This window comes from Hevea brasiliensis, chromosome 4 (genome assembly GCF_030052815.1).
Source record: "Hevea brasiliensis isolate MT/VB/25A 57/8 chromosome 4, ASM3005281v1, whole genome shotgun sequence".
NCBI lineage: Eukaryota > Viridiplantae > Streptophyta > Magnoliopsida > Malpighiales > Euphorbiaceae > Hevea > Hevea brasiliensis.
In genome coordinates this window covers 101,497,175-101,521,655 of record NC_079496.1, presented here as the reverse complement: position 1 = coordinate 101,521,655, position 24,481 = coordinate 101,497,175, and the positions used below count along the sequence as shown (strand labels likewise).

The 24,481-nt window shown below is 35.8% G+C and overlaps 1 protein-coding gene across 5 annotated transcripts; it reads left to right on the top strand.

The window, feature by feature from the left end:
• Nucleotides 1–339: 339 nt before the first annotated feature.
• On the top strand, nt 340–6,581 carry LOC110664861 (pentatricopeptide repeat-containing protein At5g16640, mitochondrial). Of its 5 annotated transcripts, XM_058145759.1 has the most exons (6): nt 340–3,441; nt 3,537–4,107; nt 4,736–4,974; nt 5,073–5,261; nt 5,710–5,980; nt 6,227–6,581. In XM_058145759.1, the coding sequence occupies exons 1-2, from the start codon at nt 1,792–1,794 to the stop codon at nt 3,579–3,581; spliced, it is 1,695 nt and encodes a 564-aa protein (XP_058001742.1). In that variant the 5' UTR covers nt 340–1,791; the 3' UTR covers nt 3,582–4,107; nt 4,736–4,974; nt 5,073–5,261; nt 5,710–5,980; nt 6,227–6,581. The 5 variants fall into 5 exon arrangements, with proteins under 5 accessions (XP_058001742.1, XP_021680427.2, XP_058001740.1 ...); XM_021824735.2 differs by having other exon boundaries at nt 3,537–4,974; XM_058145757.1 differs by having other exon boundaries at nt 342–4,107.
• Nucleotides 6,582–24,481: the final 17,900 nt, after the last annotated feature.

Sequence of the window (24,481 nt, the reverse complement as noted above, 5' to 3'; positions counted from 1 at the left end):
AAGTATAATAAGATAAAAATATATTGAAATGAATTTTTTTTATAGTTTCAGTAATTTGCATTACATTATTAGGTAAAAGTAATTAGATAAAATTTTTATAATATTTTATTTTGTATGTGTAAATAATATATTATTAGGGCAATCGTAATATTTTCTATTAATTCGTAAATTTGTGATCAATTTAATGTAAATTGTTAATATTATGTGGAAAATACAAATATGAAGAAAATAAATTTTATTCTTTTTTATGTATAATGTCAACTATTTTTGGAGATATTAAGTCAAAAACAATATCTTACACGGATTTTATTCTCTATGAAACAAATCGGACAAAAGTCAAAAACACTATTCCTACGTCGTTTAAGTCAAAGTGTTCTAAACCCTAAACCCTCAGCAGTCAGCACTTAGCAGTTCCCTTCCCTCTTATCTCTTTCTCGCTAGTCCGAGTCCCTCACTGATTCATTGTCTACGCCTCTGCACAGAATCCCTCATCCTTTCCTCTCCCTTAGCCTGCCTCTGTACAGGACAGCTGCTCCTCAACCTCATCAACTTGCTGCTATCTGTGGGTTTTATTTACAAATCTTGTATTTTTTTTTGCTTGCAAATGAATTTTTTTAGTTCTATATATTTTGGCTTTGTTCTAGTTTACTGCTCAAATCTGTGTGTTGTAGATCTATGTAAATCATTTCTTTCTTTAATTTTTGAGGTTCTAGTTCTATATACTGCTCAAACTAACTGCATTTTGTGCCCTTTAATTTTGAGAGTTTTTTTTTTTTCTCTTTTCTTTTCTTTTCTTTTCTTAAAATTTGGGTATTAATTTAATAGATCCCTGCACAAGCATGATTCATTGTCTGTTTTCTGTTTTCTTCTCTGTTTGTCTTGGATGGGAGAGAGATTAATTTTAGCTGCTGGAGGTTCTGACACTTGGTATGATAGTAGTAGACATTATTGGCAATTGTATCTGCATTGGGAATGTGACTCTTCTTTTAAGAATTTTGCTTTGAGAAAAATAGAATTTAGAAACACCTTAAAGGATTTTGCAAAGGATTGTGTCTTCAAAATGCATTCAGAATGCAAAAGAATCCCCAGCTCGTCAAAATGCATGAAATGCATATTTAATCATAAGATTGCCAAGCTCCCTATAAGGATTGAGACTGAAAAATCAATTCAAACCAATTTTATTTGATTGTTTAGAATGATTTTATCTATAAAGTTCTCTGTATTCAAAATTGTGCTGTTTTATCTGATTAATTTTGGTTAGCATGTTATTTTATCTGTTTCATCTGATTAAGTGAAAAGTAGGGTTCGGACGGGTTTGAGTAGTATGCAGATAGTAGTAAATGGGCTTGAGATGGGTGTGGGTAGTAATAGGTAATTCTAATCGGATTTGGGACAGATTTAGATATTTTCTATATAATCAGGTTCGGGTTTGGATATCTTTAATTTAATGGGTACCCTATCCGGTACCCTCTTTATTGCTCTTCCATGTCTAAAAGGGAAAGGATAAAGGATAAAGGATTTAAGGTTTCATTTCTTCAGAGAAATCCCCCATTTAGCCTCTGTCATCCATCCTTGCACCGGGTACTTATTGATTTACGCATAGATTTTACATATTTGTCTTTATAATAATGTTCTTCAATTCTTGTTTATGCTTTGATTATTGTGATGAAATGAAGATCGGCATTGGTATTGATATTAACTGAATTGAGTATGATCCAGTTTTTTTTTTTTTCTTTTTCTTTTTCTTTTAGGGTTGATCATCTTTTATAAGCCTCAATTCCATGCTTATAAATGACCGTGATTTCTTTTTTGGATCATTTGGCTGGATTATGTATTGAGTTTAGTATAATTGTTGGAACTTGGTGGTACGAGAAGGATTTTAGAATGTTGTGTTTTTGTTTGATTCCCTTAATTAGCTACTCCCGCCGAATTCACAGAAGGTTTCATTTCCCTGTAAATTTTTCTTCCTCTTGTGCTCTTAAAAGTGTTGATACTGCCGAGAAGACCAATTGCAATATACATAATTTTAATTATGCGGAATTGCAGAGCAGAATGCTGGATTTTGCTACTTCTGGTGACTTCTCACAAGCTCTCTTCACTTTTAATTTCATGAGGAACATGCCTGGAAAGCCGACTGTATACGATTTTAATGCTTTCATGTATTGTTATTTGAAGTCTACGAATGTTTCTTTTCATGTGTTGATAGATGTTTACCTTGGAATGAAGAGGTTTGGGCCTGCCCCAAATGCTACAACTTTTAATACGCTTTGTAATGGCATGCTATCACTTGGAAATTTGAAAGATTCACTTTTTATTATTGAAGAGATGTGTGGAAGTGGGTTTGTGCCATCGTTTAAAATTTTGTCAAAATTGTTGAAAAAATCACTTCAATTCGGGAGTTTGATGGATTCACTTTATGTTTTTGAGATTATGTTGAAGTTAGGCTATGTTCCTACTGAGCCAACTTTTAATATGATGATTTGTATGCTAAGCAAAGCTGGGATGATACATGAATCATACTTAGTGTTTTCTGTTCTTTTTGATATGGGTTATTTCTTCGGTGTACATACGATCAATCCAATTCTATGGACATTGTGTAAGTCTAATCAGAGTTATACTGCTCTGCAATTATTTTACTCAATGAAGAAGAGAGGTATTGTGTACAATGTGTGCTCGTATACAGCTTTGGTTTATGGATTTTGTAGGGAAGGGTTTCAGGAAGATGCTCTACTGTGTTTAGATGAGATGCAAGGTAATGGTTGTAAGCCCAATGTCATAACATACACTGTGCTTATTAAGTTTCTTTGTGATAATGGGAGGATTAAGCAGGCATTTAAAATTGTGGGTAAGATGGAAAGAGAAGGATGCAACCCAGACTTGCTCACATACAATGTAATTATTCGTGAGCTTTGTCATCAAGGTAGAATGTCAGACATTTTTGAGTTCATTCAGATTATAGATCAAAAGGGATTTTCTCTTGATTCATACACACATGCTGCCTTGGCTGGAGGCCTCTTAAAGAATGGCAAAGTCGGGTTTGCTTATGAATTGTTGTTTGATACAATTTCTAAAGGCTTCAGTGTGGATGTTGCTCTTTATAATATATATCTCCATTGTTTATGTCGTCAGAACAGATTGACAGAAGCATTAACTATTTTGAACAGAATGATAGAAGAAGGCTTTATGCCAACTAATGTATCATATAACATAATTTTGGATGGTTTTTGTAAGGAAAATGGTGTTGATGAGGCTTTAGAGCTCTTGGACCATTTTAAGTGGGAAGCGAATGGGCCCAATGTAGTTTCCTTCAATACAGTTTTATGTACGGCATGCAAACAGAGCAATTCCCAGATGATACTGAAGATTTTATATCGAATGAAGCGTGAAGGTATTAAGTGTGATGTTGTCAGTTTGACTTGTCTGATCCAATATTTCTGCAGAGTGAGGAAATTTTCAATGTGTTTAAAGCTATTAGAAACTATGATGCTTAGTGGCCTTATTCCAACTATAACTACTTTCGACTTGGTATTGGACAGACTTTGCAAGAATGGATTAACAGAAGATGCGCTCCAAATTTTTAATTGTTTTAGAAACTTAGGATTTCTTCCTAGTATGGCATCATATAAAATTTGAATCCATGCTTCCATTAGAGTACATGATAATTCCCTTGAAAGTCGATCGCTTTGGGACATACGTAACCAGAGACGAAAACCAGATAGTTCTACGCATAGATCCTTGATTACTGCCCTTTGTAGGGAAGGAAAGGTATCAGTTTCACAGAAAAGCTGGGCTTACTTCAAGAAAAGTAGATACTTGGGTGACTTATTGCTAAGGTTCATGATACTAGAAGGGTGTCAACTTGATGTGCAACTCTGGAAATCCTACATCAAGAACAATCAGAGGGTTGGATGAAGATTTTGTCCAAGGTTGGACAGAAGTCTAAGAGCTTGTCATAGGCCACATTTGATAGCAAAGAAACGCATCTTTGGGCAATACAAGCTAATTGACAAATTTTGGAGTATGTTATACCGCCTCATTGTATAAATTATATCTGTTTTTTTTTCTTTGGTGAGGACTGTTGCATTGAAGATTCATATCCTGAATCAGGTATGAAGAATTTAAAATTAAAGTTTGCTTTTTTACACTTTCTGGATATTTGGAGGGTTAAAATGATGCTTTGCTGAGTGTTTCTCCCCCCACCTTCAACCCTACTCCCCTACCCCTTTTTCTTTTCAAAGGGTATCACCTGTACATGGGAATGAGCCTTCACAAGGACTAATGCTAAGTTTTATGTAAATGGCCTTAAAGCCCTTGGTTTAAAAGTATTACCACTATTCAGAACTGCACTTTTTTTTGGTAATTTTCTTTTGTTCACATTGTGCATATCTTGGTGCCAAAGCATTCAAATCTCAAGAGTGAGCACTTATGTAGGATCTATCAGGTTGAAGTGGTTATAAGCAGGAGTGAGCATGGGTCAGTATGGTTTGGTTCGGTCTGAAATTTGAAAAAATTGAAATTTATAGTAGACCAAACCAAACTGAACCGAATTAGGTAGAAAACTGAGTTGAGCTGAATCGGTTCAGTTCAATTTATCAGTTTGGGTTTGAAGGATTACTGGATTTGCTTTTCTTTGCTACGAAAATGCCTTAACTTCTAAGCTGTTGACTTTTAAGTTTTCAGCAATAGTTCTGTGAAATTTAACTTATTTTATGATGTTTATTTGGTGAACTTGCAGTTAAATCAACTGAAGCTGAAAAGGATTTGGAGCAATTTTGCATTGAACCAAATATAGATGTTCTCCTTAGTGATTTGAAGCTTGTGTTAGGATCATAGTTGAGGATAGTTTATCCGATAATTCTCAATTTTGCTGTTAGTGGAGAGCTTGAGGTAAATGGCTTTGCTCATGCAAAATGGACAAAACCTATAGGTGTTCTCACATTTGAGAATGGTGATGTCAATCTTGTTGCCACTCAAGTGAGTACTTTATTTTTCTTGCAGCTAACTATTTCATTTTCCATTAGGCTGGCTTGTGCTTTCACTAAATATGCTGACATTAAACTTCCAAATTACAGGTGGGGCTTAAGCAAGAGCATCTAAATATAGCAAAATTTGAGCCTGAGCTGCGGCTAGATCCTATGCTAGATTTAACTTTGGTTGGATCTGAGTGGCAGGAACGAATCAAAGCTGAGCCAGCAATTGGCAAGACAAACTGGTGGTGATGTCAACTCATTCTGGAACAGGATGCTCTCTCACCTAGTGAGGTAACAAGGGAACTAATTATCTAGAAAAAGTGCCATAAATCACAATCTGTCCAATATTCAATGTGCCTGCTGTTATAGATGTGCTTGTACATTTATGAAAGTGAGAGTCTCTTTATGATAGACATTGAATTGAACTCTGAATATATGAATACATCTCCATCTCTCTGCCAACCAAAAAAAAATATGCATTGCAGATTTTGGAAGGTGTTCTTACGATGCATTATTATATATTAGATTAAGAGAAAAAGGGGAAGGAAAGGGAAAGGAGTAGGGGAGGGGGGGGGGGGGGAGGAGAGGAATGAATGATGTTGTGCTTTTTTTTTTAATTATTAATATATATATTTGTGCCTTTTTTTAGCCTATGGTCTTATTGGAGGTTCTAAAATTCAAATTTAATAGATTTGAACAGTCTTGTTTTATGAAAATTTCTCATTTTATATGCTGCTAGAGTCTTGGAGAGTCAATTAGTGGAATCCTTATTGGAGGGTGACGGCCAGCTTGCGTTTGAAAAATGCAACTGCAACACTTGAAACACTGATGCCGAGAATAGAAGGGAAGGGGAAATTTGGTAAGGCTAGACGAGAGGCTGGTGTACACCCCACAGATTTTAATTTCGTAGTTTACTTTCTGTTGATCCTTCAGCTGATCCGCTGAAATATTTGGCCAATAACATTTCATTTGGTACCGAAGGTGAGCTGCAGCGTGGGAAACATCTTCAGGTTATCTCAATTCTACTAATTTTATTCTAATTTTTATTTACTGAAATTAACTCATTGTTTCTTCTAAATTTGTTATCAAATTCTGACAAGTTCACTAACAAAAACTAGGCTTTATACAAAAAAAAAAAACAGTTTTGATGGTTGGGTTTCTGGATGATAATTATTCAGACGTGGTCAGAAGATGACTGTTTTTAAGATTCTTTATCAAGAACTATCTAATAATCACATAAATTTCTCTCTTTATAGGCCTCTATTATAAGGCAGATGAAGGACTCAGAGGTGTCCATGCAATGGACTTTGATTTACCAGCTTACATACCGCTTGCGACTGCTCCTACAATCTGCTCCTTCCAAACGAGGCTTGGATATTCTGCTACGACCCACGACTAATTAATTAGTCACTGCCGCCATTTTTTGGCTGGTCTACATTGGAACAGATGAGTGGTGATTGTGGTCGGTGAATGTTGTGGCATATACCTGTATATATCAATTTTAGTAAAATCTAGTTGCAAATAAAACAAGAAGAAAATACATAAATGTATAATTAGATAGATAGATGTATTGTGATTATTCTTTTGCTCAGAAATGAATGAACTTGTCCATATGTTTGACATTATTGGAAAGGCAAAATCAATGAAATCAAATTTATAAATAATGGAACATTTTGACAAATATAGCTGGAAAAGAGCATTTGGTTTTTACTTTATCATGGCATCCATAAGAATAAAGGTGGTTGGTAGATATACATGATTGCATGAAATTTGGAGCTGTGAGATTAGTACCTCGTTATTGTCTTCATTTGCTCGAAATTGGCCATTGCTAAGCCCATGGTTCAAGCTTGGGATGAACTCCATCCAATGGATGCAAAGTTTAGGAATGGAAATTTTATTCCTCCCAAGCGATTGCTTCCCTTGCCCAAGCTTTTTGCAGTGCAAGTATTTTACAAATTGTCCCAATTGAAACTACCCATGCTAAGCTAATGTCTTCTATCATTGACCAGATTTTTTAATACTCTTTTCTAATAATTAATTAATAAATATAAATATATAAATAAAAAAATTTATTAACCGATTAAATTATTTTTATAATTTTTTTAATTAACAATAAATAATAACTAACATTAAAATCTTTTCTTATTATAAATCATATTTAAAAAAAAACTTATATTATAAAAATCTTAACTCATAAATAATTTTATTAATAGAAAATAATAATATGTGATTTAAAGGCTTAGTGCTATATATATATATATGAAAAAATGTCTTCTTTTGGCAGAGGGACATATCTAGGTTTAAAAGTGGTATACCCTTGATAAATCTCAGAAAGTAAGATTTTAAGTGTGGCTCTCATCCATAACCACCATTGAGCAAACCATCTAGGGAAGTGAAAAAGTAGAGACAGTGTTGAAGAAGAAGAGCCAAGTATGAGTTAAATTGGAGTTTTGGATTAAAAAGGCATTAATCCAGGCTTGGTGATAAGCCCAATAAGTGAAAGTTTGGTTGGCAGAAAGACTTTTTCCATATCTGGCTTGGAATTTTTTGAGAAGTGAAAGGTTTTGTCTCCAATCCATTTGGTGGATAACTTTAACGATGGTGCAAGTTGAGTAATTTGGAGAGGGAGAGTTTTCTGCGAAGTGTTTTATTTTGACTGAGTCAGTTTCAATCAAAATGCTTTGATAATAAACTGGGTCTTTAGATTATTCCCAGGGTTTGTAATGCCAAGAGCCAAAGAACTTTGTTGCACACAAACTTAGGTTAGAATCATAAAAACCATCTTTAATAGTTAAAATGTTTTGGAAAGATTCTTTAGAAAACCATTGCAGAGAGGGACCAAAATTTTGTGAAAATTTTTGAGAAACAATTGGTTCCTCAGGCTTTAAAGTTAAATTTATTGGACAAACAAGCTTTTGAGTTAAATCAGTTTGAGAAGCAGTTTGTTGAGTTAAAGCATTTTGAGAATCAATTTGAGAAAGAGGTTTTAGTTTATATAAAACAATCTCTTTCTCTATATTTTTTTAAAGTAAATATCAGTGATAGCATCTTTTTGTGGTCCTTTAGGAAGGGATTCCCTTAGAACCTGTCAAAGCTCAGGATGGTTAATAAGATTTGCTAACCATTCCTGCAGCCGACTTTCTTATAATTTTTGAAGTTTTTCTAGAGCTTTAGAAGTTCGTGAAGTGGAATGGTTTTGCAGTTGATTTATCTATTTCTGGAATAAGAAATTCCAAGAAACGATAGGGTTTTGAGGAGTGGCTCTTGGTTGAGTTAAAGCAAGAGCTTGGGAAGGGCTTGAAGGCTTTTGTTTAGATGAGAAAGTTGATTTTGCTTTTGATTCTTTTTTCTCCTTTGGTGAATCTCCTAAAGGTTTTCTAGGAATTATAGTGAGGGGTCTGCAAAAATTCACGAGTCAAGAAGTTAGGGACATAATTTATATCTCCTTTAATATATTCAATATCAAAATAAAAAATACTCAAAATAGCTTACCATCAAGTAAAACTCTGTTTTGAAGCAATATTTTGAGCATCTTTTTTCAAAATTTCTTTTGTAGATTTGCAATCTATTCTCAAAAGGAACTTTTGATTGAGTAAATCGCTTCGAAACTTTTGAATACATATAATTATAGACAAAACTTCTTTTTTAAAAGTTGAATAATTTTTCTGGGTACTATCCCAATGTCCATAAACATACTGAACTATAACTTTTTTATCTTTTTTCTTTTGTTTTAATATTCCTCTATATCTGACTTCAAAAGCATCGGTTTCAATAATTTTGAAAGCATTGGGGTCTGCTAAGTGTAAGCAAGGGATTTCTGTAACATCCTCCTTGTAGCAACTCAATACATTCTACTGTTCCGGTGACCAGTGTCGGTCTGGACAGCTAGAACGTCTGGAAAAATATTTAAACTAAAGTGAGAAACCATAATTAACTCAAATATTAATAAGAAAAATTTAGGAAAAATTTTAGAAATAAAATACAACCAAGTTAAATGAGCCGGTGCCCTAGCGATGGGTAACCCAGTGGAAAGTTGCGGTCCTCACAACTAGGATCCCTAGACCCGGGAAAAATTTCATAAAATAATTTTTAGAACTCCAGAGAAGGGTCATTGAGGTTTCTATAGAATTAGAATGCCAAGAAAATGCTTAAATTTTTTTTTTCAATCGGTCTAGACAATTTTAGTCTATTAAGCAAAACAGAGGGCATTTTGGTCATTTCACCTTCAGAGGTGATTTTTGGCCGACTTGTTCAGTTAAGTAAATAATTATTATGACATAAAATATGAATAAATATTGCTAAAAATTAAATTGAAAATGAGTAGAGAAGAAAAGGAAAGAAAATGAGATTTAATGACAATTTTGACATCACATGATGTCATCACCCCTATCTCCACCAATCAAAATTAAAATCCACTAAATTAAGTAATAAAAGAAGATAAAAAAAGATAAAAAAGAAAGAAAAATCAGAAAAGGCATCAGCTTCTTCTCCTTCAACCTGCCGTTTCCTCTTCTCCTAACCCTTACCACCATTAAAGCTTATACAAGCTTTATAACTCACCAAAACTCACTTGAAACCCTAACCTAGCTTCACAAAAAATTAACCTAGCAACTTGAATATCCTCTAGGCAGCCAAAAGAGGAAGAAAAAAAGAAGTTTGTGATGGGAGAAAATTCTGCTCCAAGTTATAAGTGACCAAACTTTTGCTATTTTTAGTTTAATTCATGTTTAATGGCATGAAATATGTAGGAAATGTAAGAAAATGAAACAAACAAGTGTGTGTGTGCACCCTATAAATTTAGCAAGCTAGGGTTAGTTAGGGTTGGTGATTTTGCTTGATAGCAAAGTGTTGAGGAGCAGCCCTTGGTGCTAAATGAATGATTGAATTTAAATGTGTAGGTGAAATGCAAAGATTAGGCATGTATGAATATGGAAAAATATGGACACTTGAACAATTCTAGGGTTTGCTCATGTGATGGTTCATTAACCTTGTAATGGTCAATTGGTGACCATTTGAATGTGTATGATAAGGAAATGAAGTGAGTTAAGGCTTGGTATTTGAGTTGGGGTAAGCTGCCTTGGCTGACCTGCAGGACTGAGTATGAGTCCAGCAGGTTTGGGCTGTTATAAATGGAGTTGTAGAGGTTTAATTGGTGCAAGGACAATTGGACATGAAACTAGACACATAATGACACAACTTTGGTGAAGAAACCCTGCCCAAAAAACCAAACCAAGTTGACCTAAAAATTGCCCTAATCCGAGTGACTTGCATTCTGCCTGGGCAAAATGACTAAATAAACAGTGTTTATTCATTTGGTCATAACTCAATGTCGAAAGGTCTAATTGACCTGAAATTTTACCAGCATAAAGCTCAGACATAGACCTACAACTTTCATGAGGAATATAAATCAAAATTTTGACCATAACCTAGTCAAATTGCCAACCAAACTTAGGTTACCAAATCTGGCAGAACTAGTTTTGCTCAGAATTTTGGATTTTGTTCAATCCGGCCAGTTATGGTGTTTAGGCCATAACTTGAGCTATAAAACTCCAAATGGAGTGATTCAAAAAAGGAAATGTAACTAGACACAATAAGGAACAACTTTCATGAAGACAACTTTACCAAATTCCTATTGTACAAATGACCAATAGAATAGTAAATATAAGGCTTGAAATCTGAAAATTGTGAATAATTAATACTAAGCTTAGAAATGGTATTGGCAACCAATACCAACAACTTTAGAATGCAAAATGTGGTATGTTGAGAGTATTAGAACCAATGTACCTATTGTCTATGCAAAAGTCAACATTTTAGTTGACTAAGGAAATGAATAGTAACACCTAAACCTAAATTTCAAGAATTGTAAAATTTAAAAGTGTAACATGCCTTAGTACACTTAGCAAGATTGGTTTGGATAGGTTGACATGCCAATAGGGTTCAGTTAGCAGTACTGCACATGGCATTATGTCATTCTGTAATTTTATGGCTTTTAGCCATTCTGACATTGTGATGATACTTGGCCTTGTGCCTAATGTTTATTACAGCTTATTAGCTGTTCTGTTGCACACCGGGAGATACATATGTGACCGATGATGTGACAGCCCGAGGTACTTGATACCCAATGCCAATTTACCCGTTTATCCAGTTCAGTCATCCAATATAGGTTACTTAGGCAACCAATAATAAAAGTGAATAAATTTAATGAAATTATGAATATAACAAGTACAAAATAAACAAGATTACCAATAATGATCAAAAAATTATTTGCATAAGACATCAAAACATGCACTGCATATTTATTTTATGTTATTTCTTTTTATTCTATTATTGGCACCACTAAGTATTATTGCTTAGCACGTTGCTTTTTGCTACGCATAGGTTCTGGAGAGACCGATAGAGAGCCCAGTAGACCACAGACTGGGTGAGATCATCTGCAACTCTGCATAGTATCTGTGTCACCTCACCGTCATCAGTGCATTGGTAGGACACTAGTTTTTATTTTGATATTTTGTAATTAATTTTTATTTTCTCATGTGTAATTGAGACTTATGTAATTTATTTTGGTATTAAGGTAAATAGTGAAAATTGTGTTTATGAATGAAAAATTGAGTATTTATTTATGACTTGCATATGAATATCATATGAAATGAATGAATGAGAAATGGAAATTGTTGTTGAAAAATATTGAGATTTTGTTGATAAATTGGAGTTTGGGAATGATTGAAAATTTTAGAAGTGTTTTTCACAGGTTCCGAAGAACTGTTTTCTCCATTTTTAGCCGGTACTCTGCCGGATTTTCTATAAAATTTGCAGAACCTCAAATAAATTGATGTTTTCCATAAATGACTTAAATAAATTATACTTCACCAAATTGTACTTCATAACTGTGATAAAAAAAATAGGGAAGGATAAAAATGATTGAAATAAAATAGGGTGTTCCGGTATACTGTGTGACATATCTTACTCGGCTATGCTGTAGACGGGTAAAGGGTGTCACATTTAGTGGTATCAGAGCACGGTTTAGGCTTTTCTGTGTCTAAATAGAGTCCATACCATGCATTTTATTTATAAGAGTCGAGGTGACACTAATACAGATTTGTTTGTCTTTGTTATTTTGAATAGGCTATGGACCCTACATCACAGAGGGCAGTTGAGAAGGAAGTGGAGAGTCATGCTCCACCTGCAGCAGCTGAGACTGGGGGTAGGGGAGAACCTGCTCCGCCAGCTCTAGCAGAGCCTGCTCAGCCTCCACAGGCCAGGTTTCAACAAATGGCCGAGTTCTTTAGACAAATAGCTGGAGTAATGCGACCACCACCACCACCTCCATAGCAGAAATCACATCTAGAAAGATTGAGAAAATTTGGAGCAGTGGATTTCTTTGGCAAGAGAGAAGATAATTCTGTTGCAGTCGAAAATTGGTTGAACAGAACAGGCAAAGTTTTAAAATAACTCTACTGTACTCCAGAGCAAAATTGAGAAGCTGATATATCTCTATTGCAAGATGATGCCTACCAATGGTGGGATACAGTGTCTAGTGAAGTGCAGCCAAAAGTATTAACTTGGGACTTCTTCCTCTCAGAATTCAAGAAGAAATATGTGGGTAGTGTATACCTAGAAGAGAGAAGAAGAGAGTTCATTAACCTGAGGCAGAGATAGCTGACAGTGGCAGAATATGAAAAGGAATTTGTTAGACTGAGCCGCTACGGAAGGGAGATAGTTCCTAATGAGGCCAAAAGGTGTAAGAGATTTAAAGAGGGATTAAATGATAATATAAAAATCATGATCACTGCCTTGAGAATCACAGACTTCACCAAGTTAGTGGAAGCTACAATAAAAGTTGAAAAGGTTAGAATAAGTGAGCAGACTAGAAGAGAGAGACAGCAGAAGAGGGGCCTGGGTCAGTCTAGCTCATCTCCTGCACCAGGAAAGAAGTTGCATAGAGTTCAGGACAACCTCAAGGTCAAGGTCAGTCCTAGGGGCCCAGGCCACAGTTCACCCCTAGGAGAGGTCGGTCCACACCATCAGTGGGTAGCTCTCTAGGGACGGGATTCAGGGGACCAGCCCAAGCATCTTCTGTATGTCCGCATTGCCTGAAGTGGCATAAGGGGGAGTGTTGGAGAGTAACGGGTGCCTGCTTAAGGTGTGGGTCGACAGAGCATTAGTTAAGGAACTATCTATGCAGAACTGCTATAGCTGCTCCAACACAAGCAGTCAGACCTGCTCCTGCACCACAAAGGGGTAGGAAATCTAGAAAATCTGAAGTAGTGGGACCATCACAGAGGCTTGCATCTGAGCCAGTAGAGAGGCCTAAGGGCAGAGCACCTGCCAGAGCCTATGCCATAAGAGCTCAGGAGGAGCAAGATGCCCCGGACGTCATCAGGGGTACTTTCTCCCTTTACAATACATTTGTGCATGCATTGGTGGATCCAGGATCCACTCATTCATACATCTACATCAACTTACTCGTAGAAAGGGGGATACTAATAGGAGAGAGTGACCAAGACATCCTGGTCACTAATCCATTGGGCCACAGTGTAGTAGTGAATAAAGTGTACGAGGGTTGCCCGTTAAGGATTCAGGGGTATAAATTCTTGGCAGACCTGATTGAGTTGCCTTTCCATGAGTTTGACATAATTTTGGGAATGGACTAGTTGTCAAGTCATCAGGAAATGGTTGATTGTAAACTGAAGAAGATTTCTTTGAAAACTCCTGAGGGTAATGAGATCACAGTTATGGGGGAAAGGACATATTTTTGTTGTCCAATGTCATCTCAGCCACAGTTGCAAGAAAACTGATGAGAAAAGGCTGTGAAGCCTACCTAGCACATGTGGTGGATACTAGGCAGGCTAAGCCAGATCTGTGTGACATACCCACAGTAAGAGACTCCCCAGATGTGTTCCCTGAAGAATTGCCTGGTTTGCCACCAGAAAGGAAAGTTGAATTTGCTATTGAGATACTTCCGGGTATAGCACCAATCTCTATTGCTCCATATAGGATGGCACCCACAGAATTGAAGGAACTAAAAATGCAGTTACAGGACTTATTGGATAAGGAATTCATATGCCCCAGTGTGTCACCATGGGGAGCTCTAGTGCTGTTTGTGAAGAAGAAGGATGGAACTTTGAGGTTATGCATCGATTACTGACAGTTGAATAAAGTGACGGTGAAGAACAAATATTCGTTGCCTAGAATTGATGATCTGTTTGATTAGTTGAAGGAAGCAGGAATATTTTTCAAAATTGATCTCTGATCAGGATATCATCAGTTGAGGGTGAAGGATGCAGATGTGCCAAAGACTGCATTCAGGACCCTGTATGGGCATTATGAGTTCCTGGTGATGCCCTTTGGCCTAACAAATGCACTAGCAGCATTCATGGACCTTATGAACTATATCTTTCATCCATATCTAGATCGGTTCGTAGTGGTCTTTATTGATGATATTTTGGTGTATTCCAAGACCATGGAAGAACATGATGAATATTTGAGGATTGTTCTACAAACCCTGAGAGAAAAGAAGCTATATGTTAGGTTGTTCAAGTGTGACTTTTGGTTGGATGAAATTGCATTCCTTGGACACATTGTGTCAGCGGATGGGATTAGAGTGGATCCCAAGAAAATAGAAGCAGTGGTGGAATGGAAGCCTCCCAGAAATACAACTGAGGTCAGAAGTTTCTTGGGGCTAGCTGGGTATTACAGAAGATTTATGAAGGGATTTTCTTTAATAGCTACTCCAATGACCCAGTTGTTACACAAGAATGTCAGATTTGACTGGAATGACAAGTGTCAGGCCAGTTTTGAGAAGTTAAAGGCTATGTTGACAGAGGCACCAGTGTTAACATAGCCAGTGTCAGGAAAGGACTTTGTGGTCTACAGTGATGCCTCTCATAATGGGTTAGGGTGTGTATTGATGCAAGAGGGGAAGGTGGTCGCCTATGCTTCCAGGCAGCTAAGGCCACATGAACAGAATTACCCTACCCATGATCTAGAACTTGTAGCAATTATCTTCGCACTGAAGATATGAAGGCATTACTTGTATGGTGAAAGGTGCTACATTTACACAGATCACAAAGTCTGAAATACTTGCCAACCCTGAAGGAGCTCAATCTTAGACAGAGGCGATGGATTGAGTTTCTGAAGGACTATGATTGTGTGATTGACTATCATCCTGGGAAAGCAAATGTAGTTGCTGATGCTTTGAGCAGAAAATCCATCACAGCTTTGAGATCATTGAATGCCCGTCTATCCTTGGCTCAACATGGAGCTATTTTGGTTGAGTTGTAAGTGAGGCCAAACCTGCTACAACAGATTTTAGATGGGCAAAAGGCAGATGAGAAGCTAAAGGCTATTTTGAATAAAATCTCAAAAGGAAAGACAACTGACTATAGGATGAAAGCAGATGGGTGTCTATACTACAAAGGAAGAGTGTGTGTACCAGATAATGGGGAATTGAAAGCTAATATTCTGAAAGAGGCACATACCAGTATTTATGCTATGCACCCAGCAAAAATGTATCATGATCTGAAGCTTCATTATTGGTGGCCTAGTATGAAGAAGGACATAGCTGATTATGTGACTAAATGCTTGACATGTCAGCAAGTCAAGGCAGAACATCAAGTTCCATCGGGTTTGCTACAGCCTATACGCATACCTGAATGGAAATGGGATTGGGTCACCATGGATTTTGTAAGTAGTCTAGCTCTCACCCAGAAGAAGTATGATGTAGTATGGGTGATAGTAGATAGATTGATGAAGTCAGCACACTTTCTGCCAGTTAGGACTGACTACTCACTGGAGAAGTTAGTAGAATTGTATATCAGTGAGATAGTTAGACTGCATGGAATTCCACTTTCCATCATATCTGATCGAGACCCAAGGTTTACATCGAGATTTTGGAAGAAGTTGCATGAATCCTTGGGTACACAACTCCACTTCAGCACAGCTTGCCATCTTCAGACGGATGGGCAATCAGAAAGAGTAATCCAGGTAAACAATTGAAACCAATTGAATTAATATAAATATTGAACTGAAATGATAATAATAACATGAAATATATGTCAGGTCCTTGAGGATATAATGAGGAGTTGTGTCATTGAGTGTGAGGGAAGTTGGGATAGATACCACCCACTGGCAGAATTTGCATACAATAATAGCTACCAAGCTAGTATCCAAATGGCCCCATATGAAGCACTATAAGGGAGGAAATATAGAACTCCAGTGTGCTGGACTGAATTGGGCAAAGGTAAAATGGTAGGGCCAGACCTGGTAAAATAGACTGAGGAGAAAGTAAAACTAATCAAAGCCAATCTGAAGGTTGCCTCAGACAGACAGAAATCTTATGCCGACCTGAAGAGGAAAGAAATAGAATATGTGGTTGGCAACAAAGTGTTCCTCAATGTGTCACTGTGGAAGAAGGTACTGAGGTTTGGAAGAAAAGTAAGTTAAGCCCTAGGTTCATTGGCCCATATGAAGTCATTGAACGTGTGGGTCCAGTGGCCTACAGGCTAGCTTTACCACCAGAGCTGGACAAGATCCACAATGTGTTCCACATGTCTATCCTAAGAAGATACCGCTCAGATCCTTCACATGTCATTTCCATGGAAGAAATTGAAGTACAACCGTATTTAACATATGAAGAAGAACCCATACGAATCCTGGCTCGGGAAGTGAAAGAGTTGAGGAATAAGTAGATTTCACTGGTTAAAATGCTTTGGAGGCACCACAACACTGATGAGGCCACTTGGGAAAGTGAAGAGACGATGAGGCAACAGTTCCCTCAACTGTTTGCATCAAGTAAATTTTGAGGACGAAATTTAAATTAGAGAGGAAGAGTTATAACACCCTCCCTGTAGTAACTCTGTACATTCTACTGTTTCGATGATCAGTGTCGGTCCGGACAGCTAGAACGTCCGGAAAAATATTTAAACTAAAGTGAGGAACCATAATTAACTCAAATATTAATAAGAAAAATTTAGAAAAAAATTTAGAAATAAAATACAGCCAAGTTAAATGAGTCGGTGCCCTAGCAATGGGTAACCTAGTGGGAAGTTGCGGTCTTCGCAACTAGGAGCCCTAAACTCGGGGAAAAATTCATAAAATAATTTTTGGGACTCTAGAGAAGGGTCATTGAGGTTTCTATGGAATTAGAATGCCAAGAAAATGCTTAGAAAAAATTTTTCAATCAGTATAGATAATTTTAGTCTGTTAAGCCAAAAGGAGGGCATTTTGGTCATTTCTCCTTCAGAGGTAATTTTTGGCCAACTTTTCCAGTTAAGTAAATAATTATTATGACATAAAATGTGAATAAATATTGCTAAAAATCAAATTGAAAATGAGTAGAGAAGAAAAGGAAAGAAAATGAGATTTAATGACAATTTTGACATCACATGATGTCATCACCCCTATCTCCACCAGTCAAAATTAAAAGCCACTAAATTAAGTAATAAAAGAAGATAAAAAAGGAAAGAAAAATCAGAAAAGTCATCAGCTTCTTCTCCTTCAACCTGCCATTTCCTCTTCTCCTAACCCTTACCACAATTAAAGCTTATACAAGCTTTATACCTCACCAAAACTCACTTGAAACCCTAACCTAGCTTCACAAAAAATTAACTTAGCAACTTGACTATCCTCTAGCTAGCCAAAAGAGGAAGAAAAAAAGAAGTTTGTGAAGGGAGAAAATTCTGCTCCAAGTTGTAAGTGACCAAACTTTTGCTATTTTTAGTTTAATTCATGTTTAATGGTATGAAATGTGTAGGAAATGTAAGAAAATGAAACAAACAAGTGTGTTTGTGCACCCTATAAATTTAGGCAGCTAGGGTTAGTTAGGGTTGGTGATTTTGCTTGATAGCAAAGTGTTGAGGAGCAGCCCTTGATGCTAAATATATGATTAAACTTAGTTGTGTAGGTGAAATGCAAAGATTAGGCATGTATGAATATGAAAAAATATGGACACTTGAACAATTCTAGGGTTTGCTCATGTGATGGTTTATTAACCTTGTAATGGTCAATTAGTGACCATTTGAATGTGTATAATGAGGAAATAAAGTGAGTTGAGGCTTGGTATTTGAGTTGGGGTAAGCTGCCTTGGCTGACCTGTAGGACTGAGTATGAGTCCAGCAGGTTTGGGCAATTATAAATGGAGTTGTTGCGGTTCAATTGGTGCAAGGCCAATTGGACATGAAACTAGACGCATAATGGCACAACTTTGGTGAAGAAACCCTGCCTAGAAAACTAAACCAAGTTGACCTAAAAATTACCCTAATCTGGGTGACTTGGTATTTATTCATTTGGTCATTACTCATTGTAGAAAGGTCCAATTGACTTGAAAGTTTACCAGCAGAAAGCTAAGACATAGACCTACAACTTTCATGAAGAGCACAAATCAAAATTCTGACCATAACCTAGTTAAATTTGCAACCAAATTTAGGTTACCAGGTTTGACAGAACCAGTGTAACACCCCCGTTGTATAGCCTAGTATATTTTACTATTCCGGTGACCGGGGTCAGTCCGGACAATTAATGGGATTAGGGCCACACTTAAGACAACTTGAGAAGCCATAAACACAAATAATTAATAATGTTTAATTAGTTGACTATAAATAAGAAAAACAGAACATAAGAGGTTTAACGAGCCGAGAGTCACAGTGATGAGTGACCTCCTCGGGAACGACTGCGAAGTCGTTTTAAACTCAAATTTCGAACCGTAAAAAGCGACGCTGCGGTCCTTAGGACCCTTATGAACACAGTGGAAAAGAGAAAATCACGAAAAAGAACTGTTAAGCCAGTCAAATAATTAGGTCAGGGAGCCGGAAGAAATATGGGATTATTTGCAAACCGGGATGAACCAGCGAGGGGCAATTTGGTCAATTGACCTTAGAGTGACTCTGACCTAATCACAAATAAAATCAGAGAAAAGAAAATTTCAAAATCGACAATTAAATTAAAGAACTAATAGAAAAATAAATAGAAAAAAAAAGAGAAAAAGAATGGAAAAGTCAAAGTTGATGACATCACTAATGATGTCATAAACAAATTTGTTAAATATTTATTAAATTGATATTTATGGTCTTCCAAAGCAAAATAAACAAAAGGAAACAAAAGAAAAAAAAAATTAGAAAAGCCTCATTTCTTCTTCCTTGTGCCGTCCCCATCCCCTCTCATTTTCCTCCATGGAAAGCCACCATTAAAGCTTGCATACAAGCTTTAATTTTCCCACTCAATTCTCATAACTCCCCTAAAAATACTACTAAAGCTTGTTATTACTACTTAAGAAGGAGATTTCAAGAAGAAAGAAGAGCAAAGGTTAGGGTTTTGAAGCTTTAAGTGAGGTTACCATATCAAACTCTTTATTTTTCCATTTAAATGCATGTTTAGGTAATTTAGTGAGCTTAGAACTTGATTTAAATGAAACCAACATGGGAGAGGGACCAAACTGAAATTTGGGCAGCTTGATAGGAGTATGATTTACATGAAATTGATGCATTAGAATGAGTTTAAAAGCTTAGATTAGTTGAATGGTTAAGGTTAAGTGCACTAGTTATGGTTAAATGCAAGAGTTAGTGAGTTTAGGGTTTCAATGCAAGGGTTTATGAACCAAAAATTGGAGAAATGCATAAATGGCATATTTGACCTATTGTGAAATGAAATAATGATCAATTAGGACCAAATAAATTGTATGGGAATGGTGGAAATTTTAGCTAAATTCGTAGGTCAATGGTCATGCTGCTGGCAGCATGACCAAATCCACTTTGAAGGACCAAAACTCAACTTTTACAAGTCCAATTGATATGCCACCAATTGGAGATGAAAATAGACATAAAAGAGCACAATTTTCATTAAGGAACCATGGCCAAAAACTGACCAAAACTTGGTGAAACAATTGGCCAAAGTGAATTGATAGCAGGCTGCCCTGCACCAAAACTGACCAAATGAACAGTAACTGTTCATTTGGTCATAACTCGAGTTAGACAGGTCAAATTGACCTGAAATTTGGCCAGGGGTTAGAGGGCATATAGATCTAAAACTTTCATGAAGAACATCACCCCAAATTATGCCATTAACCCATTCAAATTATTGAGCAAAGTTAGGGTACCAAACCTGCACCTCTGCAGAAATTTCATTGAGCAGCAATGTTTGGATGGCTATAACTCTCTCTAGGAAACTCGGATTTAGGCGATTCTTGAACCGATGGAAACCTAAGACATAGTAGAACATTTCATATGAAGAAAGTTAGACCAAATTATGAACTTAACTTAATCAAATTACTGACCAAAGTTGAACCAAAATCTGCCAGAACCCAAAAGTGCAGTATGAACAGTGCACGTGAACAGTAAACTTATTTTGGCCATAACTTGAGCTACAAAACTCCGATTGAGGTGATCCAAAAATGAGAATACACTTAAGACAATAAGGAACATTTTCTATGAAGGAAGTTTTGTCAAATTCCAACAGTAGATCGACCAATGGAATAGTGCAACTTCGGATCACAAAACCGAAAATTGGCAATTTTGCCAAAAATGACCTATGCTTTGAAAAAGTGACCAAAACCAACAAGTTTAATGAAAAAAATGTGGTATGTGGGTGAAGTTGGAGTTCCCATACCTATTAATCCTTAGAAAGTCAATTATTTGACTTAAATAGTGCAGTGAATAGTAACCCGAAACACAAAATTTTGAGAACGTCGAATTTAACACGTTAGAAATAGGTAAATGCGAAGTTAAAATTTATTTTGGGATTTATGTTAAGTTCTAGTACTGAAACATTGTAAAATTTTGTGTTTCAGTTGAAAAGAATATCGGGAAGGAACCCGAGGAAACGAGTCGAGGCTAAGGGACGACTCGCTTGAGGTTTGTGCACAATAAACCCTATTTAAGCATTTTATCCTTGAAAAATTGATTTATTACGCATTATGAATTTATGAACTTTTGTGTTGCCACCTTGTGATCAAATTGTAACTTTGGAAATGGATTTGATTTTTGTATGCAATATTTGAATGAAATGTTTGAAATGAATTTTGATTCACACTTAGCATGTGATTACTTATTATTCCTCCTCCATTTATGGGGTTGAGATCGTTTATTTTCCTCCCTCTCTGGCTTGCTAGTTGAGGTTGTAGATCGGATGAGTACTCATTAGCTAGCTAGCCACCTCCCTCATTGGTTTCGATTAATGGGGTTGAGATTGCTTTGTCGTGGTGTACAACACGGCATTGATCAGAAATTTTGTGTCATGGCTTAAGTTGTGTACGACTTTGGCAACACTGTGTTTATGCAATTGTTTGACTAAACTGTTGTTTAATATATTATTTGACAAAATGAGTTGTTATGAGCTTTGATATTTGCGAAATGTGATTGTGAAGTATTCAAATTATGTTTCATCAATAAATGATTTATGTATTGCATTTTAAATCTTTATTGTGTACCACTGAGTATGTTTATACTCAGCGATAGTTTAATTCTTATCATGCAGATAAAAGCAAGGAGAAAGCAGAGTGAGCTGCGGGATTGACAAGATCTTTTTGATCCCTTTTTGTACGGGTATTGTTTTATACCCTTATGGTTATTTTGATGTAAATACTGTAATGTCATAAGTATCAATGTAAATTGAGCAGTTGTAAATAAGCTATAATAATATTATTTTAGATTTTCTTCTGTAAATTTGATATTTGTACATATGGATTTTCTGCCTTATGTTTTGTGAATGGAATTATTGAACATACTGAGTTGACAAATTTGACTTGGATTGTGAAACTGTTTTGAAATGGATTGACTTGAGTTGAAATGTGAATTATTGGAGGTTGGGAGTTGTAAAATAGTTTTGGAAGTGCTTTTTATAGGTATTTGAAGAACTGGTTTCTCAAAATACAGAGGGAACTCTGTCAAAATTTTTATAAAATTTGCGACAAAATTTGAATGGACAAAAATTTTTACTAGTATTTAAACTTAGAATAAATGGTTTTTAATTCTTACCAAAATGCTCACCACTTCCAAAATGTAAGAAAATTGTTTTAAAATCCCTTGTAGGGTACTTAATGAGTTATCGGTAGGTGAAGTTCGGTAGTTCATTAAGTATTCTACGGGAGCATGCTATGCCTTACGGAGGGGTAAGGTGTGACAACCAGTTTTGCCCAAAATTTTGGATTTTGTTCAATACAGCCAGTTATGGTGTTTAGGCCATAACTTGAGTTAAAAAAAACTCCAAATGGAGTGATTCAAAAAAGGAAATGTAACCAGACACAATAAGGAACAACTTTCATGCAGACAACTTTGCTAAATTTCTATTGTACAAATTACCAATGGAACAGTAAATATAAGGCTTGAAATCTAAAAATTGTGAATAATTAACACTAAGCTTAGAAATAGTATTGGCAACCAATACCAACAACTTTAGAATGCAAAATATGGTATGTTGAGAGTATTAGAACCAATGTACCTATTGTCTATGCAAAAGTCAACATTTTAGTTGACTAAGGAAATGAATAGTAACACCTAAACCTAAATTTCAAGAATTGTAAAATTTAAAAGTGTAACATGCCCTAGTACACCTAGTAAGATTGGTTTGGATAGGTTGGCATGCCAATAGGGTTCAGTTAGCAGTACTGCACATGGCATTATGCCACTTTGTGATTTTATGGCTTTTAGCCATTCTAACATTGTGATGATACTTGGCCTTGTGTCTAATATTTATTACAGCTTATTAGCTATTCTGTTGCACACCGGGAGATACATATGTGACCGATGGTGTGACGGCCTGAGGTACTTGATACTCAGTGGCAGTTTACCCGTTTATCCAGTCCAGTCATCCAGTATAGGTCACTTGGGCAACCAAAAATGAAAGTGAATAAATTTAATGAAATTATGAATATAACAAGTACAAAATAAATAAGATTACCAATAATAATCGAAAAATTATCTGCATAAGATATCAGAACATGCACTGCATATTTATTTTATGTTATTTCTTTTTATTCTGTTATTGGCACCACTAAGCATTATTGCTTAGTGCGCTTCTTTTTGCCACGCGTAGGTTCTGGAGAGACCGATAGAGAGCCCAGTAAACCACAGACTGGATGAGATTATCTGCAGCTCTGCATAGTGTCCGTGTCACCTCACCGTCATCAGTGCATTAGTAGGACACTAGGTTTTATTTTGATATTTTGTAATTAACTTTTATTTTCTCATGTGTAATTGAGACTTATGTAATTTATTTTGGTATTAAGGTAAATAGTGAAAATTATGTTTATGAATGGAAAATTGAGTATTTATTTATGACTTGCATATGAATATCATATGGAATGAATGAATGAGAAATAGAAATTGTTGTTGAAAAATATTGAGATTTTGTTGATAAATTAGAATTTGGGAATGATTGAAAATTTTGGAAGTGTTTTTTACAGGTTTCGAAGAATTGTTTTCTCCATTTTTAGCCGGTACTCTGCCGGATTTTCTATAAAATTTGTGGAACCTCAAATAAATTGATGTTTTCCATAAATGACTTAAACAAATTATACTTCACCAAATTGTACTTCATAACTATGATAAAAATAAATAGGGAAGGATAAAAATGATTGAAATAAAATGGGGTGTTCAGATACACTGTGTGACATATCTTACTCGGCTATGCTGTAAACGGGTAAGGGATGTCACAATTTCTCTAATTTGGGCTTTGATTTTCTGAACAACAAGGCTATGTTCTTGCGTCCAAGGCTTTGGATTTTTCTTGAGTCTGTCATGAAGAGGTTGGAGGATCCTATTGAGGTTTGAGTAAAAGTCTAGAACATAGTTTAGACATTCTAAAAATCTCTGAAGCAAGGTTTTCTTAAGAATTTTGTTAGGAAATTTATCAACAAAAGAAAGAGACTTTTCTATAGGAGAGATGGTGCCATTTGAAATATAGTGTCCTAAAAACCTAATTCTAGTATGGAAAAGACTCATCTTAGATTTAGAGACAACTAGACCATTTCTTTTGGCAACAAGCAAAAAAGTGTTCAAAATGCTTGAAATGCTGTTCAACCGAGGTTGAAAAAATTAAGATGTTATCAATATAAACAATGCAGAAAGCAAAATATAGATTAAAGATATCATTCATAACTCTTTGCAATTTAGATGGAGCATTTTTCAAACCAAATGACATAACTTTCCATTCAAATTGACTAAAAAGGACACGGTTTTGTATCGGTCTTTAGGGGCTATTTGGATTTGCCAAAAATCTGATTTCATATCAAATTTTGAAAAGATACTTACAGCAAAAAGCTTTTGAAGAAGATCTTTTTTATTTGGAATAGGGTACCTAGTCCATTTTAAAGCTTGATTAAGAGGTTTATAATTGATAACCAATCGGGGAACACCTCTCTCAGTTTCAAAAGATTTATTGACATAAAAAGCAGTACAACTCCAGGAGGACCTAAAAAGAGAGATTAAACCTTTTGAAAGCAAATCAGCAATTTCTTTGTGACAATGTAGTTCAAGATCTTTATTTATTTGGATGGGGCAAGTTTTTGTTGGAATTTGGGACTC